At 39.5% G+C, this 17533-nt stretch overlaps 1 protein-coding gene across 6 annotated transcripts in view; it reads right to left on the minus strand.

The window, feature by feature from the left end:
* TCAF2 (TRPM8 channel associated factor 2) overlaps positions 1-17533 on the minus strand; it is a 30840-nt gene that overhangs the window by 12235 nt on the left and 1072 nt on the right. Inside the window, exons 1-2 of one of the 6 annotated variants that reach the window (XM_063606403.1) lie at positions 17390-17493; positions 14499-15135 (exon numbers count right to left, since the gene is read on the minus strand). The exons of 1 other annotated variant lie outside the window; for it this stretch is intronic. In XM_063606403.1, coding sequence (XP_063462473.1) covers positions 14499-14559 — 61 coding nt within the window. In that variant the 5' untranslated portion in view covers positions 14560-15135; positions 17390-17493. Of the gene's footprint in view, positions 1-1804; positions 1948-10407; positions 14385-14498; positions 15136-17389; positions 17494-17533 lie in introns of those variants that run through there. 4 more of the 6 variants (XM_055115481.2, XM_034965157.3, XM_008973983.4 and 1 more) reach the window with 4 other exon arrangements.

A 17533-nucleotide genomic window follows, 5' to 3' on the forward strand; every position in this document is an offset into this window, starting at 1 on the left:
CATGCCCACACACACAAACTACAGTAGCATTGGGAATCTAGGAAGTGACTAGAATGGTTGACAAAAGCTGCAAGAACCACATAGAATTAAAGAAAAAAACCAACAACTTCTTAGCATAAAGGCAGCATAAATAAAGTTAAAGAAGGTGAGGTCACTGAGAGAAAAATATTTGTAACAGATTGAACAGATACAAAATTAGAATTCAGAATATATGAGCAATTTCTAAGGATAAACAGAAAATCAAAAAACAGAAAATATTTTTAAAGTATATTCTCAAACAGTTCATGAAAGATGAAATCCACGTGAGATATTCAACATTTGAAAAGATATAATCACACAAATGCAAATTATATAATAACATTTTTTACCCAGAAAATTAGTAAATGTTTCAAAAGCTGACAATATTAAGTGTTGGCAAGAGTGTGGAGAAAACTAATCTTTCATAAAAACTGGAGATCATTTTGGCAGTATCCAATAACATTAAAAAGAGAAACAGCCTATAGTAGTATAAATGGAGGCAGTACTAGGAAGTTCATTGCAAATTGTTGGTAATAGTGAAAAAGTATGAAGAAGTTAAATATTCACTAATATGAATGCAAATAAAAATTGGCATTTAATCATATGATGGATTACTATTTATCAGTCAATAAGAATAGGTCCACCTATGTTAATTAACAAGGAAAGATGTTCAAAACATTTGTTGAGTAAAACAATTTCAAAAATAGCAGAACTTGGTGATGCAACTTATGGAAGACACAATATAAAGCAAAGTAAACATACGTCAATATATGTCCAAAATGTCAGGAAACAACCACAATAAACTGATAAGAGTGTTTTCTTTTGGATTGTGAGATAGAGAGAAAGGACTGACATTGAAGGAGATGATGAAAAGGGCTTTTGCCTCAATAATTTGTTTCTTCAAATAAGGAGAATGTACAATTATATTTCTCAGGTAATTAAACATTAAATTTAAAATTTAAGATAACTGCTCCAAAAATAGCAGTAAAATGCATAATCTACAAATGTGTTGAGGAAATTTAAGAAATGGATAAAACTTAGTGGCAACCAAGGAAAAATGTAAAAAGAAATAAAGCATAAAAATAGAAAATAAAATTAAAAGGGGGTAAGAGCAAGAAATACATTTGAATCATCACAGTATATATGAATGCATTGAATTTCCATCTCATAGAAGCTGTTACATTGGGTTAAAAACATCTGGATATAAGCTGCTTATAAAAGACACACCTGAAACTAAACATAAAAGCATTGAAAATGACAAAATCAACAAAGTTTTATTTTAAAAAATATAAAAACAAAAAAGCAGACATATCAGCATTAATAAGGGATGCAAGTGATTTCAAAGAGGAAAAATTAAAAATGAACATTTTCTATGGATTAAAGTTACACTAACAAAAATAAAATTTTTATTAATTTTTATGTCCTGCAAAAACACAATACTGAAAGCAAGAACTGCTACAAAGAAAATAAAAATATGAATTGACATTACATTTGGAGATGGTAATGTATTCACAGCATCCATTGGGAAAAAAAAAAGGATGGAGATGATTTGATCAGAATGACTTACAAGCTTACTTACAGCCAGAAGACAATTGTCCTGCATCCTGAAGACAAGACATTGAGACCCTAGAAGGTTGTGCTCTGCTAACTTGTTGCAAAAATATAAAGTAAAAAGGTGGACATTCTCCAACATGATACATTAACTAAAAAATCAATGTGCAGAGCACACACACACACATAGATAAGCATCTGAGATGATCCATGTCAAACTTTTAGGATTGGCTACCTTGGTCCAGAGTCATGAGACTGGAGCTGGTGGCGTGGGGAGGAGGATGAGTTGCCATTTTCCTCTCTATATTTCTGTATTGGTGTGCATTTTTTCACAATAAACTTGAATTCCTTTTGAAATATTTTCATGAAAAGGCATTTCTTAAAAGAAAAGTAAAGAAAGAAAGGAAAGGAGGAAAGAAGGAAGGAAGGGGATGACAGAGGGAGGGAGGGGGAAGGGAGGGGGAAGTGCGGAGGGAGGGAGGGAAAAGTGAGTAAGCATAGCAGTTAGTATATCAGGTAAATTTCAACAGCTGATTTGACAATATCCTACGGGGAAATATTAATGATCTCAGACAGCTAGTTACCAATATTTAAATCTTGTATAATATCTGTTTACAATGTTTAAGTGTGGAAAACAATGAAAGTAGCTGCTATTTAATAAGGTTTAATATATGTTAGGTATTTAACATATGTATTATCTCTTTCAATCATTATAATAAACCTGAAAGTTACTATTCTCACTTTAAAGATGGAGTTTGGAAAAGCTAGGCAATTTTCCCCACGTTTCCTAGCTAATAACTGGCAGGGACAGGAAGCAAACCTGACAAAGCAGGAGCATCGTCATCTTGGATAAACACCGCTAATTTATGTTTCAGCTCCCTTTCTAGCCCCACGCATTTCAAGGAAATCACTTCTCTTCTAACTACAAGCAGCCAGAAAGAACAGAACGGTAAAACACAGATAAGACAGCTCAGGCGCAGAGGGAGGAGGGAGCAAAGTCTCTTGGGTAACTGCCAAACTTCATCCTCATACAATGGGCCCCAGTTAAACAGTGGGCCTTAATAAGCACATTCCTTTCCCTTTGGGTGCACTAAGTTAGGGAAGTTAAAAGATAGGAAGCTAAAAGTGGGGTATGCCTGCAGCTGCAGAAAGATGTATGGGAACAGAGATACAACTCTCCCTCTCAGATAAGCACAACAAAGAGACACAGAAGCAGTCGAGGCCTCTGATAAACTCTCCCACCTTGAATCCTTAAAAACTGTTAGTCTGTAAGGGAGTGTGCCTCTGACCTAACTCGGCCAGAAGCCCCTCCCATGTTTATTTTCTCTAAATTAAACCTGTCTGTGACTGTCAAGCCACCTTTTGTATTTCTTTCCTATTTCTTTAATTTTTACTAAACCCAGGCTGGCTTGCTTCCAAAGCCACCGTTGTCTACACACCAGAACTCTCTCACTCAATTACTAAGTCTTTGACGGAACCTACATCTGGGTACATGGTTATCAACAGGTATATCTTGTGCAAAGGAAGCTTTACAGGATGCAAAGGTGCGAATAATACTGTGTTTAAGAAAGGAAAAGCATGTGTTACTTCAGAGCTGGAAGTGCAGGGGAAGCCACTGAGGACTAAAAGAAAGGGATGGGATGGGATGGTTAGGAAATGTTCGCAAACCACATCTGAGCACACAGGTAACACGGGCGATAGGTTTCTGAATGCCAATTAAAAAACTGCCAAATTAGGAAGGTACAGCACTAAATAAAAAGGTAAGTGTGAAGTGCGCTGCTGTCATTTTCACCATATTGAAGGTAAAACATCTAACAATTTATATATTTTTTCTTGAAAAAAAAGTAATGAAGTCTACTGGTAGTAATCAAAGACATCTTCACTTAGCTTGTTTTGTTTTTCTGTTGAGATTGTATAGGATGTAAAAATACTCTTCTGGATTTATTTCACTCTCTGATAAATATAAACAGGACATAAATACTAGAATCTAGAAACGATGTTTTCTTAGGATCTATAACATCAAAAAAAGGACTAGAGAGAACTATGTTGATCAGATGCTGTAAAAAACATTTTGAAGACCTGCAGCCCCCAACACTTGAGTATCTTTTTTTTTTTTGTATTTTTAATTCCTTAAATACAGATAAATCATAGTAAATAAGAAAACTTTAAAAACTGTCTTCATCATCACTGAACAATATGGGCATAGATAATCAGAGAGGTGCCTTGAAATTGTAAATGTATTTTTTTTCTTTTATTTTAAGCTGGTAAATACAGGGTAAAATCTCTTTAGATCTCAATCATGCCTATTAGACACACAATTTTATTTAAACTATTTAACCTGTCAGATTTAAGAAAATAATTTGGAAAACTCACTTTTGTAACAAATTGCAGGTACAAAAATTACTCATTTGGAATAGTCAGAATACAGATGCTACTCACCTGTGAGCACGGATATATTCATATTTCTATGTCAGACCAAAATCCTGCTTAAACACACAAACATTCCTAACAATGTCATAATGTTTACTCTTTCTCCTGGCTTAATAAACTATATTTCTGATATTATTGGAAGATTATTGTTAGAATTGAAGGAGATAATACGGGTTGAGCAGCCCTTATGGAAAATGCTTGGGACCAACCAATAGTGTTTCAGATTTTGATTTTTTTCAGGTTATGGAATATTTGCATACACATAAGGAGATACCTTGGTGATGGGACCCAACTCTAAACACAAAATTCATTTATGTTTCCCATACACCTTTACACAGAGCCTAAAGGTAATTTATATAATATTTTAAATAAGTTTGTGCATGAAAAAAGTTTGTGTACATTGAACCATCAGAAAGCAAAGGTGTCCCAAAAGTGGGATTTTCCACTTCTGGCATTATGTTGGTGGTGCTCAAAAAGTTTTGAATTTTGGAGAATTTCAGATTTTTGATTTTTGATTAGGCCTGGTTTCTCCGGTCTTAGGGGACCTAGTAAGCTAGGCCCACTTCCACCAAACCACAGATGGAACTCACATGGGGAGTTTACACTTGAAAGCTTTTTTTCTTGTCTATCCACCCAATTTGTTCACTTTTCTATGAATTAGAAAGCATTAATGATAACTATTGAATTTGTGATTTTGACTATTTTCTTTCCATTGTACATGGAAGGTTGACTGGTGTTAGGAGATACTCCATCCTGGGCCACCCATCAATCACCTGTTCTCCTTGGCCAGTGCATAGCAATGTATGTCATCATCATAAAAACCTTCCACATCCAGCCATTTATTAATTATTTTTCATTCATTTTGTCAGATTTGGTGGAGAGAGCAATTCTGGGATCTAGTCTCATTTCAGTTTTTACCTGGAAACTACATTCATGGATCTTGAATATAAACCTCATAAACCTTCCACACAATTATCTCTGTCTCTGAGTCAGATTCCCAGGAACCCAAGCTGAAACAAGTGGAATTTAGCAGCGCCTAGCAAAATTACGTGTGAATTTCCTCCGTGACTCAGAAATCCCATTTCCAGTGATATGGCAAAATATAATGATACATACACAAAGGTATGTGGTGCTTGTAACCTGGAACTCCTTGGACAAACACTTTCCTACTCTACAGGACTGTGTTGAGGACAGAGAAAATAAATAATTCTCAAGACAGTCATAAACCTAAGCCACTAGTACATATTTACAATTTTTACTTACCAAATAGTGACAGGTTCTCACTGTGTTGCTCAGGCTGGAGTGCAATGTGTATTTGCAGGTGCAATTATAGCACACTGCAGCCTTGGATTCCCAGCCTCAAGAGAGCCTCCTACCTCAGCCTCTCGAGTATGAGAGTACATGTGCATCAGCACGCCCAGTGACATATTTACTTTTATATGGGCAGCTGCTAATATATTTTAGAGCTCGTAGATTATACCGTGTGTAAGTGTAATGGGTGGCTGCTTAGTATCTGAGGTTAACTTTTCTTCCAGACTCTTCTGTCATGGTATAAAGGTAGCAAGTGCCTTTGGATTTGGTTTTAAATATTAAAGCAACTGCAGTATACTCCTGTTATATAAACATAGGTGTGCCCTTGGGGATAGGATGTGAGAGGAGCTTTTGTTGGTTTTTAGAGACTGCCCCACTCCTTGGCAGGCAGAGTTGGGGCAGGCCAGCAATCAATTCTCTTAAGAAGCTCCAGGGCCTTCCAGCCGAGATTCAAAGTTAAGGAACCTGCTGGGTCAGTCCAAGCGCCTTTGACCAATATTTGTTGGCAGGAATGTTCACTGAAAACCTCTAATGGGACTTGCTCTGAAGGCAGGAGGAATCTGAGCCAGAGACTCAGACTCTGACCTTCTGAGACTCTCAAGGAGTTGGTTCGCTCTGGCTCTATTGTTGGCTGAGGCTGGAAGGCTCTGGTGCAACCCCCAGCCCTGTATTCCATAGTAGGAAGCTGTCTGCAGGATTAACACTAGTATATGAGGCTGTCTTTTCTCTTGTTATGGTTTTGGATGTGTATTCATTCATATTTTTTCATTAATTTATATAGTTTACAAATATTTGTTGATCTCTAATGTTAAGTACTCCAGGTACTGAGAATAAAGCAGTAAACGCCACAGGCAAGATCATGGAGCTCTATATTCTGGTTGGTTAGACAGGCCCTAGCAAGAAACAGCAGAGATAGTTATAGAGAGTGATAATGTTTAAGGAATAATTGGAGAAATGTGATGAAGTGAAACTGGATGGACAGTCCTAATTTCAGTATGGCCACTGGGGAAGACTGCTCTGAGGAGGGTGTTTGAGTTGAAACTAATTAAGAAGAATAAATTGGATTTTCAAGAGCTGAAAGAAAGTCCAGAATAGGAACAAATATCTTGATATTTTATAAAACAAGAAATCTAATGTTACATGTTGTGGTCTTTACATTGAGGGACAGTTCTAAAATACTTTAAAGATGTGTATGGATAATATATGTTATCGCCAACCCCCCGATACTCAACTAGAAAATATCTGAGCATGCAACAAGGAGGAAATAGTTAAAACAAATTACAGAACTTATGATTAAAAATTATCATTAAAAATATCATATATAAAAATGGGAAAATATTTTTAAGGAGAATACAAAATAGCAGCATGTAATCACAGCTAGCAAAAATGATGTATTGATTTGTAAATATATGCAAAGATAGAAGATACGTAAGCATAAACATTTTGGTTGAGGTCATTACAGAAATTACAAATATTCAAATACTTTAGTGTCATACAATGACACTAAATGTTACATGTTGTGGTCTTTACATTGAGGGACAGTTCTAAAATGCTTTAAAGATGTGTATGGATAATATATGTTATCGCCAACCCCCCGATACTCAACTAGAAAATATCTGAGTATGCAACAAGGAGGAAATAGTTAAAACAAATTACAGAACTTATGATTAAAAATTATCATTAAAAATATCATATATAAAAATGGGAAAATATTTTTAAGGAGAATACAAAATAGCAGCATGTAATCACAGCTAGCAAAAATGATGTATTGATTTGTAAAGATATGCAAAGATAGAAGATAGGTTTTACAATTAATCAAAACTAACAATGTGGGAATTTATTTTTATACAGTATTACCTGAACTTTCACTACGCTTCTCTTAGTCCTAAAATATGGACTTAAACGCTGTGGGAATTCCAGTGCCTAGAATAGTGTCTAGAATTTAACAGGCACTCACATATTTTAGATAAATTAAAACATGGATACAAGATACTAGAAAGAGGGAAAAAAACTGATATGTTAAGAAAATTTGTTTCTTTCTCCTTGTTGTTGGTGAATCAATGAAAACTATAAATGATATCAGGTCAAAGAAAGATATCTTAATGTGATCTGGGGAGAAGTTTTTTATTTTTTAAGGGTTCTGAAAAGGCAAAGAGGTAATATTAAAAATGTCTTTTTTTGTCAATTTATAATTATAGAGTATTCAGAAAGGACAAAAATATTTGAAGATGAAACCAATTACCAACTTAGCCCCAGAGACACATTACTAATATTTTATTATATTTTCTTGTAATGTTTTATTTTCCTGGCTATACATATATTGTTTTAATGAATTTAGCATCATTTTAATGCAGAGCTCTATATCTTAATTTTGTCTATTTTATCATGAATATTTATCATTTCCTTTAAGAAGTCTTTGAACATAGAATTTTTAATGATTGCAAAATTACTCACTCAATCACTCTAGGATATGCTATACCTTATTTAAGCAATCTTCTATTATAGACACGTTTCTTCCAGTGTTCCACTTAACAGTGAAAATATTGCTAAAAAATATTTGCCTCATAGCCCGGCTTCTCCCTGTCTCCAGTGCTTCTTCCTTCACCTTTCCACAGCTGCTGATCCTGGGAGCATGCCCTCACAAACCTCCCACACATTTATCTCTATCTCTGAGTCAGATTCGCAGTAACCCAAGCTGCAACAAGGGGGACTTAGCAGTGCCTAGCGAAATTACATATGAATTTCCCCCATGACTCAGAAATCTCATTTCCAGTGATAGCGCAAAATATAAGGGTACATGCACAGAGGTGTTCATTGCAGCACATATGTAACAGTAGAAGTACCAGAAAAATAACACATACTGGAAACTCAAGTGCCTGTCAATAAGGGACTTATTGAATAAACAATATCATATCCATACACCATGGTATAATAGAGTATACAGTGTATCTCTATATGTTACTATCAGGCCATATCCAGGAAATAATGTTAAGTGAAAAAAAGTAAGGAGGAAAAAATGTATAGAGTATGTTATTGCCTTATCCAGTGAAGAGAAGACTACTAATATGTGTGTGTTTGTGGATGTATAAACAAATCATGGAGAATTAAACCACAAAAAATGCACAGAAGGAAGAAGGGAATTGTTTGAAGGAAACAGGGACAGAATATAGGTTTCTTAAGATCTTACTTTGGACCCAGATTACTATTTTACATAATTTTAAACAAAATTAAATTACACAAGCAATTCCAAAACTAAAAAATAAAATAACCAATGAATTGACATGTACATCTGTTTAGCAGTATAACCACAAAGAGAGGAAGTATTGGAAGTGACTTTAAAGATAGTATTTTGACTTTATATATGTACATAATAAAATATATCATTGGGACAAAAAGAACTGCAAGTAATCTTTGTTACAATAATCATCATATTGCTGGTAGTAGTGCTATTATTCATATTTTGCAACTGTTGTTTGTATACCTTGGGATAGAGCAAATGGGTCATTACATTGGTGTCTTATAGAACTGGAATTTTTCATCATGAGAGATAGGAGATACAGAGGTAAGATTGTTGAAATCAAATTAAAACCCTGTAGCCCCAAATCTGATCTGAAGTATCAGTATAAACCAAAAATATCTATTTCTTAGCTGTGCCTATTTAGAAGGCCTAGAAACAATGATCAAACAATGCACAACTCTAACACCTGGATTGGAGTTTCTAAATGCAAATTAGGACTCCCAGAAATATGGGCTGTACGTTAAAAAAAGAAGAAAGAAAAAAATAGGGCTTTTTGGAGAAATGGCAGTTCTGGGCCTGAGCGGGAAATACATGAGATGAAATTGAAACCTCCTGTTATATTAAAAAACCAGGAAGCCCATTAAGGTAGAAAAGATTCAGGAATCATCTTGAATTGGCTCCCAATGGCCAAACAGGACAATTTCAACATCAATAAGGATAATAAATGAAACACATTGTGTTTCCAATCATGATTTCATAATAATTCTAAGAAAAATTTAAACACATTGGTGACCTCTGTAAGATGCTAGGGAAACAACTCAATATTGGAAACTGGTTTTAAAATGAGAAAAAGAGAATTAAATATTTATTTTGCCTTTTCTATATAAATTATACCATAGAGTATGTAATTGGTGAAGGAAAGTGTGTTTTATAAAACTATTCCAAATAACAAATAAAAGGAATATTAAAATTTTAAAGCCATCATTTTATAAACACAAATTAATGGGTCTAGGGCTAAGCAACAGTTATTAAGGACTGCTAACCTCACAGTAAGAGAGAAAATCAGACCATTGTGCTCTACCCAATAGAAGTGCATACTACCACCTATAAAATAGGTCAAAAATTCAAACATGAATCTGATCAAACCTCTAGATCAGGAGTTGAGAAAATTTTCCTTAAAAGGTCCGACAAATATTTTAGACAAATATGGGCCATATGGTCTCTGCTGAAACTATTCAACAATGGCAGACACTGTAGCTTGAAAGCAGCCACAGTTTGTGAATGAATGGGCATGGCTGTGCTCCAACAAAACTTCATTCACAAAAACAGGGGCTGGCCTCAGTTTGTCAATCCTGACCTTAAATCAAGATCTAACTTTTAATTTGTATTATACAGAAAATACAAGCAAAAGATGAATATGTTAAATCAGTGGTCCCTAACCTTTTGGTGCCAGGGACCTGTTTATAGAAGACAATTTTTCCATGGACCTGGCAGGGGTTTCAGGATAATTCAAGTGCATTACATTTATGGCACACTTTATTTCTATTATTAGTACATTGTAACATATAATGAACTAATTATACAACCCACCATAATGTAGAATCAGTGGGAGCCCTGAGCTTGCTTTCCTGCAACTAGATAGTCCCACCTGAAGGTGATGGGAGACAGTGACAGATCATCAGGCATTAGATTCTCATAAGGAGCACACTACCTAGACCCTTTGCATGAGCAGTTTGCAATAGGGTTCGTGCCCCTATGAGACTCTAATGCTGCCACTGATCTAACAGGAGGCGGAGCTTAGGTGGTAACGCAAGTGATGGGGAGTGGCTGTAAATACAGATGAAGCTTTATTTGCTCACCCGCTGCTCACATCCTGCTGTGTGTTCTGGTTCCTAACAGGCCATGGACTGGTACCCCCATATTAAATGATACCACAGGAAGGCAATCAATTTGCCTTTCCAGGTTTTCACCATTGCGCTTCACTGTGCCTGGAATCCTCCTCCCACAGATGCACACATGGCTCATTCCCTGACTTCCTTGAGGTCTACTTTCAAAGTCCAGACTGAAGTAAACTGTTCAACAAAGAGTAGCTGGTGTCTTCAACAACAGCAACAAAACTGCAAGAAATAGAAAGTTGGAAAGGAAACGCGTATCTTAAAAGAGATATAAAATTTGTATCAAGAAATCAAAATATTTGGGTTTTATTTAAATTTCAATGTTAACACTTTTTTTTTTTTTTGAGACAGAGTCTCAGTCTGTTGCCCAGGTTGGTGTGCAATGGCATGGTCTCGGCTCACTGCAACCTCCACCTCCTGGGTTCATGTGATTCTCCTACCTCAGCCTCCCAAAAAGCTAGGACTGCTGGTGCGTACCACCACACCCGGCCAATTTTTTTATTTTTAGTAGAGTGTTGCCACGTTGGCCAGTCTGGTCTCAAACTCCTGACCTCAAGTGATCCACCTGCCTTGGCCTCCCAAAAAGGACTGGGATTACAGACATGACCCACCATGCCTGGCCCAATGTTAACACATTTTGAAAAATAAGACAATCATGGAAATAAATGATGACACTAAGGAATTATTCTTTTAGGTGTGATAATGATGACTTGCAGTTATGTTTTTAAAAGACTTCATACCTTTAGAGATATATATTTAAATACTTACAGATGAAAAGACATGATGTCGGCTGTTTGCTTCAAAATAATCTTGGGTGGGGAAGAGTGGGGCTACAGGTGAAATAGGACAGACCTGGAGTTGACTATTTTGGGGACTGGGGAATGGCTACATGGGGGTTCATTGTACTATTCTGTCTACTTTTGCATATGTTTAATATTTTCAGTAATTAAGAATTAAAATAACAAACACACAAAATATACCTTAGAATCGGTGGCAGGGATTAAAAATGTAGGTATAGATGAAGAAAAACAGGTTGAGTTAGCTAAAGAGGAGAATCCCTTGGGGCAATTAAGAGGCATTATGGTGATGAGATTTCACCTGCTTGTCCCTTCGCGTTAGAATAAAAAAGTTGAAGCGAATCAGATCCACTCTAATGTCTCTGAGTAAACCCATCCCCTCCCCAAATCTCTCAGAAGGGAAGGAATTCAAAGAGGTCCAGAGCTTGGGGCTGAGGGTTCAGGGCACTGCCAGCTGCTCACTAGTATCTGTATGCCCCTTCTTCTTTGTACAGCATCTTGATTTCTTCAGAGACGCCAGTGCCCATTTAAAAATAGCCAGCCCTTCAGATCTCCTGGTAGTTAGGTCTGGAAGTCAGGCCTCCCACTGATTCTACATTATGGTGGGTTGTATAATTATTTCATTATATATTAAAATGTACTAATGATAGAAATAAAGTGCATAATAAATGTAATGCACTTGAATTATCTTGAAACTCCTGCCAGGTACATGGAAAAATTGTCTTCTACAAAACAGGTCCTGGTACCAAAAGGCTAGGGACTACTGATTTAACTAGGCTGGCCGTTAAAATATAAATAGAAGTCTAGGGCTTCCAGAAAATACATGGTTTTATAAACTAAAAGTAGGTGTATCCATTCCAATTTATTATTGCATGGGTGTAATTATGGTGCCTGGAGTAGTAGTGGCAAATTTGTAGCCATAAGGATAAAATAACACACCATGACAGGGTCAGGCACTGACAGGGAGACAGAGACTGACCATGGGACATCATAGAGTCACTGCCCCAGAGCTGGACTACCTACCTGTACTTCATGTTTCATAGAAAAAATAAACTGCTACATGGTTAATCTGCTATACTAAGGCTTCTGCTACATGTGGCCAAACATAAGTAAGTAGTCACTAATATCTGAAACCTAAAACATCCAAAATGAGACTCCTGATCTCCTCTAATCCATCTTCTCATTGTCCTTTCACAGATCACTAAACAGCAGCACCTGTGTTTAATTTTTTGTCTTTTTCAGACCAAAAATCTCAACTCCTCTTTTTCCTTACTCACTCCATCAGCCAAGCCTGTTGGGTTCTCCCTTTGAGGTGTGTCCAGAATGGAACCTGTTCTCAGTAGCTCCACAGCTTCTATCAGTCTTGTCTGGGCCACCACCATCTCTCGTGTGGTCTACTTCAGTGGCCTCCCGATTGGTCTGCTGCTTCAATCTTTGCCTCCCACAGTCTGTTCTCCACCATCAATCAGAGGGTTCCTTTTGAAATTTAAGTCACATCATAGCAATCTTCTGTAGAGAATACAAAATGTCTTCCCATCTCACTGCAAATAAGGTCTAAAGTTCTACTCCTGGCCTGTCAGTTCTTACATAACCTGAGCTATCATTCACTGAGTTCCCATCATTCTGGCTTCCCTGATTGCCAGGTGTGTCCCTGGCCAATGGATGAAATGAGTACTCAGACACAAGTATGCAGTGTAAGAACAGCTAGGTGACTGCCTGGCTGTAGTGGCCAGAGAGCAGCCCAGAGAAGCTGAAGCTGCTTGCTTTTATTTACTGCAGGCATAATGCCGAAAGTCTGGAGCCTACACAATCTGTAAATGACTAACATTTATTGTTCCTCATTCAGAGAACATCATGTGTGCAGATGTTCAAATGTCAGCTCCTGGACAACTTCAAACAAACAGGCTTGATCAAGACAAATTCTCCTACACTCCCTTGTACCTACTCCTTGCCCTCTGCCCCAGGGTCACAGAACAGCTGCCTTCAGCTATTCTCCCCTGGAGCTTTGCAGAGCCTTCCGACCTTATAGAAGGGCCACTCCCTTTCCCTTGGAACATACCAAGCAGGCTTCCCTTCCAGGTTTTTTCACCCTCACTCCTCACTCTGCCTGGAATCTTCCTCTCACAGATGCCCACATGGCTCATTCCCTCACTTCCTTGAGGTCTCCTTTCAAGTGCTACCTACCAGACCAGCCTTCCAAGCTGGCCATGAGCTTGTTTGAACTCATCTCTATTCCCCTTTCATCTTGGTCATCCTCCGTGTTGCAGAAAACTGCATTTCTTTGGTTCTCCTGTTCCCTGGATCCTGGTGGGTTCAGCCCATGGGAGGCAGAGGTAGAAGACTGAAATCAGGAAGGAAGAAGGAAGGAGTTTAAGTGTTTGCTTCTCTCTTCAGGCTGTATTTCTGGTAACCACAGTGTCATCTCTGAGACTCCAGCTTCTAGCAGACAGACCTTTCATCTGTGGTTCCAGCTCCTGCTGGGAAGGCATAGCATGGCTCCAGCTTCTACCAGGTGGCCGCAGCACCTGGACTTCAGTAATACCACCATCTCCCTCTGCTGGTTCTGCTGTTGCTGATCTCTGGGTTACTTGCTGTCCCCTGTGTGTATTTTCAGCTCCTCTATCATGGGTATAGTCAATTCCCCATACTAAATCCCTTCTGCTAGCAACGCCAACAAATCCTGACCAATCCAACTTGGCCTGACTGATAGGACTTCCCGAACGTCTTAAATAAAATAGCCTCCATCAGCCTTCCTGTTGTCATGCTATCCACTTATATTATCATCTTTCATGGATCTTAACAATACCTGATAGAGCACATATATATTAGTTTCCTTAATACCTATCTCTCCCCTGGAATACAAACCTCATGATGGCATGATTTGCCTGCCTCGATCTCTGCTAGACCCCCATTGTCCAGAATGCAGCATGATCAACAATAGGTGCTCACGCAAACAAACAAATATTCTTTCATGCATTTAAGAAGTACTGATGAGCACTCTCTACGTTCTATGTACTAGGCATGGAGATAAAGTGGTAAGACAAGCTTTTCTATTCAGCTTTGGCCACAGGAGGGAGTGGCAGTGAGGACCCAGCCTCTCTTGTGTCTTGGTGCATTTTAATCGTCCTGCTTTTGATTTGTGTTGGTTCCAAACTGAGTGGAAAATCACGTGTATTGCAATAGAAGCTTGTTGAAGAGGGGAACCAACTCTATTGTTTATCCTGAGTCAGACTCCCTAAGAGGGGAACAAACACTCACCTGACATGGAGTGGGATCTTGGGCACCTTCTTAGAGACCTTGAACCGGTCTCTGTCCCCATAGGTGTCAGTGAAGTACACTCCGGCTACACTTGTCACCTTGTTCCCAGGGAACCTGGAGAGCACCTTGTCAGGGCTGTGCTGGCTGGCCCAGTACCAGGCCTGGCCCCCGATTAACAAGCCCCCTCCATGTTTCACAAACTGGATCAGCGTTGCAGTCATGGTGTCATTGTAGGCATTGATACAGTAAACCCCTAAGGGCTCTCCTGGTTCTGGCTTGACCTGTGCCTCAAGCCCAGCATCCTGTAGGATGTTTACTAGAGGCGCCAGGGATGGATGCACTCCCACGGGAGCCCCAGGACAGGGACAGAGCCAGCTCACTGCATTGAGGAGAAATGGAGCCAAGCCAGCATGCGACAGGTAGCCCTCATGGGACACAACCACGAGGCGGCCTCGGCCGTAGGAGGAGGCAGCAATGAGCACCTGGCCCTTGTCATTCACCATCACGGGGAAGGCGGCTTCTCCAATAAGAAGGAGTTCACTGGGGATGGGGCCTCTGGGGACATCCCAGCATGTCACTCCATCCATGAGGGCCTCAAACGCAGCAGCAGCAATGGTCGCCATGGTTCTATCAGCTGCTGCAGGGGGAAGCAAAGACTTTCATGTATTTAAGAGATACTGATAAGCACTGCTGGTCAGAACAGATGAAGGAACAGGTGAAAAAAGCAAACAACTAAATGCATTCACCTCCAAATTTTACTGGATTCCCCATTGTGGGCCAAGCACTGTTCTAGCACTGGGAGTACAGCAAGAAACAAAACAGATAAGGTTTCCCTTTTCGTGATTTGAATATTTTAGAAGGAGAAAGATAATGAATAAATAGGTAGATAAACAGATAAATAAAATGCAACAATCACTATGATGAAAATAAAACACGATGATGTGACATGGAGGAACTGGAAGACTACTTTAGATTGGGTGATAGGAAAGGACTCTGAGAAAGTGGCATTGAAGCTGAAACCTGAAATGCAGTGAGCAAAGGGCATTCCAGCAACGAGACCACTTTGGGGTGGCTGAGAGCCAGGAGCAGGGAGGAGCAGGACCCCAGGAGGAGGGAGAGACAGGCTAGATCCTGTAGGGCCAGTAAATCAAGGTGATAGTTAAGTTCGTGTGCCTGAGTTGACACAGTGCTTGATTTTTTTGAACAGAAAGGTCATAGACCTGTCAAAACATGCCTTTCTTCTGACAGCTTTGCTAAGTTGGAAAATGCCCCCTAATTTATCAAATCTGCCCTAATGGAGAGGACCCTCCTCTATTTGGTAGCATTATGCAGTTTCCGGAGGTCTTTTAAAATTGGCTGTGCCTAACACTGAGACTATTTGTCCCTTTAAGCAGCCCCTCTTGGATAAATGACTTCAGTCTCAGTTTCCCCATCTACAAAAAGAGAATAATACAGCCCTGGGAAGATTGTTTTTGAAGATTAAAGGAATATGGATAGGCCAGGCGCAGTGGCTTATGTCTGTAATCCCAGCACTTTAGGAGGCCGAGGCCGGTGGATCACCTGAGCTCAGGAGTTTGAGACCAGCCTGGCCAACATGGCGAAACCTGTCTCTACTAAATCTACAAAAAATAGCTGGGCATGGTGGTGTGCACCTGTAATCCCAGCCACTTGGGGAGGCTGAGTCATGAGAATTTCTTGAACCCTGACGGTGGGGGGCGGAGGTTGCAGTGAGCCGATATCGCACCAGTGGACTCTAGCTTGTGCGAAAGAACAAGACTCTGCCTCAAAAAATAAAATAAAATAAAATAAAATAAAATAAAATAAAATAAAATAAAGCAAAGAATATGTCTAAAAATGCCTTGTCTGGGGTTGGTACACATACAGTGAGCACGGAATAAACGAGAGTGTCTGTCCCTTTGTTGTCCTTTCTAGTTTCCCGGATTGCCGAGGGCAGCGTTGCAGATTGCAGTCGTGCAGTAGTCCCCTGGCTGCCTGTGCCGCCTCCCTTTGCGCATCTCTGACGAGCCCACTGTAAGGGACTTTCCTGTGTGCTCTGATGGCTTCTCACCTCTGCAGGTGCACAAGGCAGCCCTGAAGTAGCGGTGAGTTGACACTAGGGTGAGCTTCGCCCAGTAGAGCGGGGATTCATAGAAGAGTGTCCCGTGGCTTTCCCGAGGTGCCCATCAGAGGTCCTCGGAAGGCACCCGGAGGAAAGGAGCGCCATGTGGAAGACCCTCAGCCACGTGCTCCTCCTGGCTTTCCCTTTTTCCTTGTCTCATTCTCTCCACTTCCTCATTTGGGCTTTTTGGTCTCACTTACCCCCAAAAAATTACCTGCAGGTAAGCCCTTGCATAAGGCTTTGCTTTAGGGCAGAATCTAAACTAAAACACACACCAAGCCCTTGAGCCACAAGTGCCTCCTTCCTCTCTCCCTCCTGCTTCTTTCTATATGCAGTCAACCACCTCATTTGGTTAATCTCTCACCATCTCTCTCAAACATCAGTCCCTTTAGTTGGCAATCATTCCAGACTAAACCAATATGGTTTTAGTCCCCAGGATGTATTCTCATCCACAATCGTCCTCTACAAGAACTCTAACAAGAACCGTTACATTTCGTCCACTCTCTCTAAGGTGAAACTTGCAGAGCGCCTCAGCCTGGCTTCTCCAGGGTCTGGCATGCCAGTGATTACTGGACGTTTTTCCTGCCACTTTCTTCCACTAAATCTCCAAGCTCGGAAAGGTTGGCATTCTGAGCATGCCCTGCATTTCCTGTAGAATTCCATCTCTTCCCCTCTTCCCTTCCTATCCACCACCTTTTTCTTAATACTGCTCGCGGGAAAGAAATTCACAAAAGAGAGCCAATACTCGGCAGAACATTGAGAATGCGGGTACCTGATCTCAGCCTCAGAAGTTACCAGTGGAAAAAAGCAACCGAGAGAGATCCGGAAGCCTGAGCTCAAGATCGTGCTAGCTACCTCCCAGAAGACAAGCGACGTCTTTCACTTCTGGGGCAGTACCAGTTTGACAGGATAAACA

Source organism: Pan paniscus, chromosome 6, assembly GCF_029289425.2.
Source record: "Pan paniscus chromosome 6, NHGRI_mPanPan1-v2.0_pri, whole genome shotgun sequence".
NCBI lineage: Eukaryota > Metazoa > Chordata > Mammalia > Primates > Hominidae > Pan > Pan paniscus.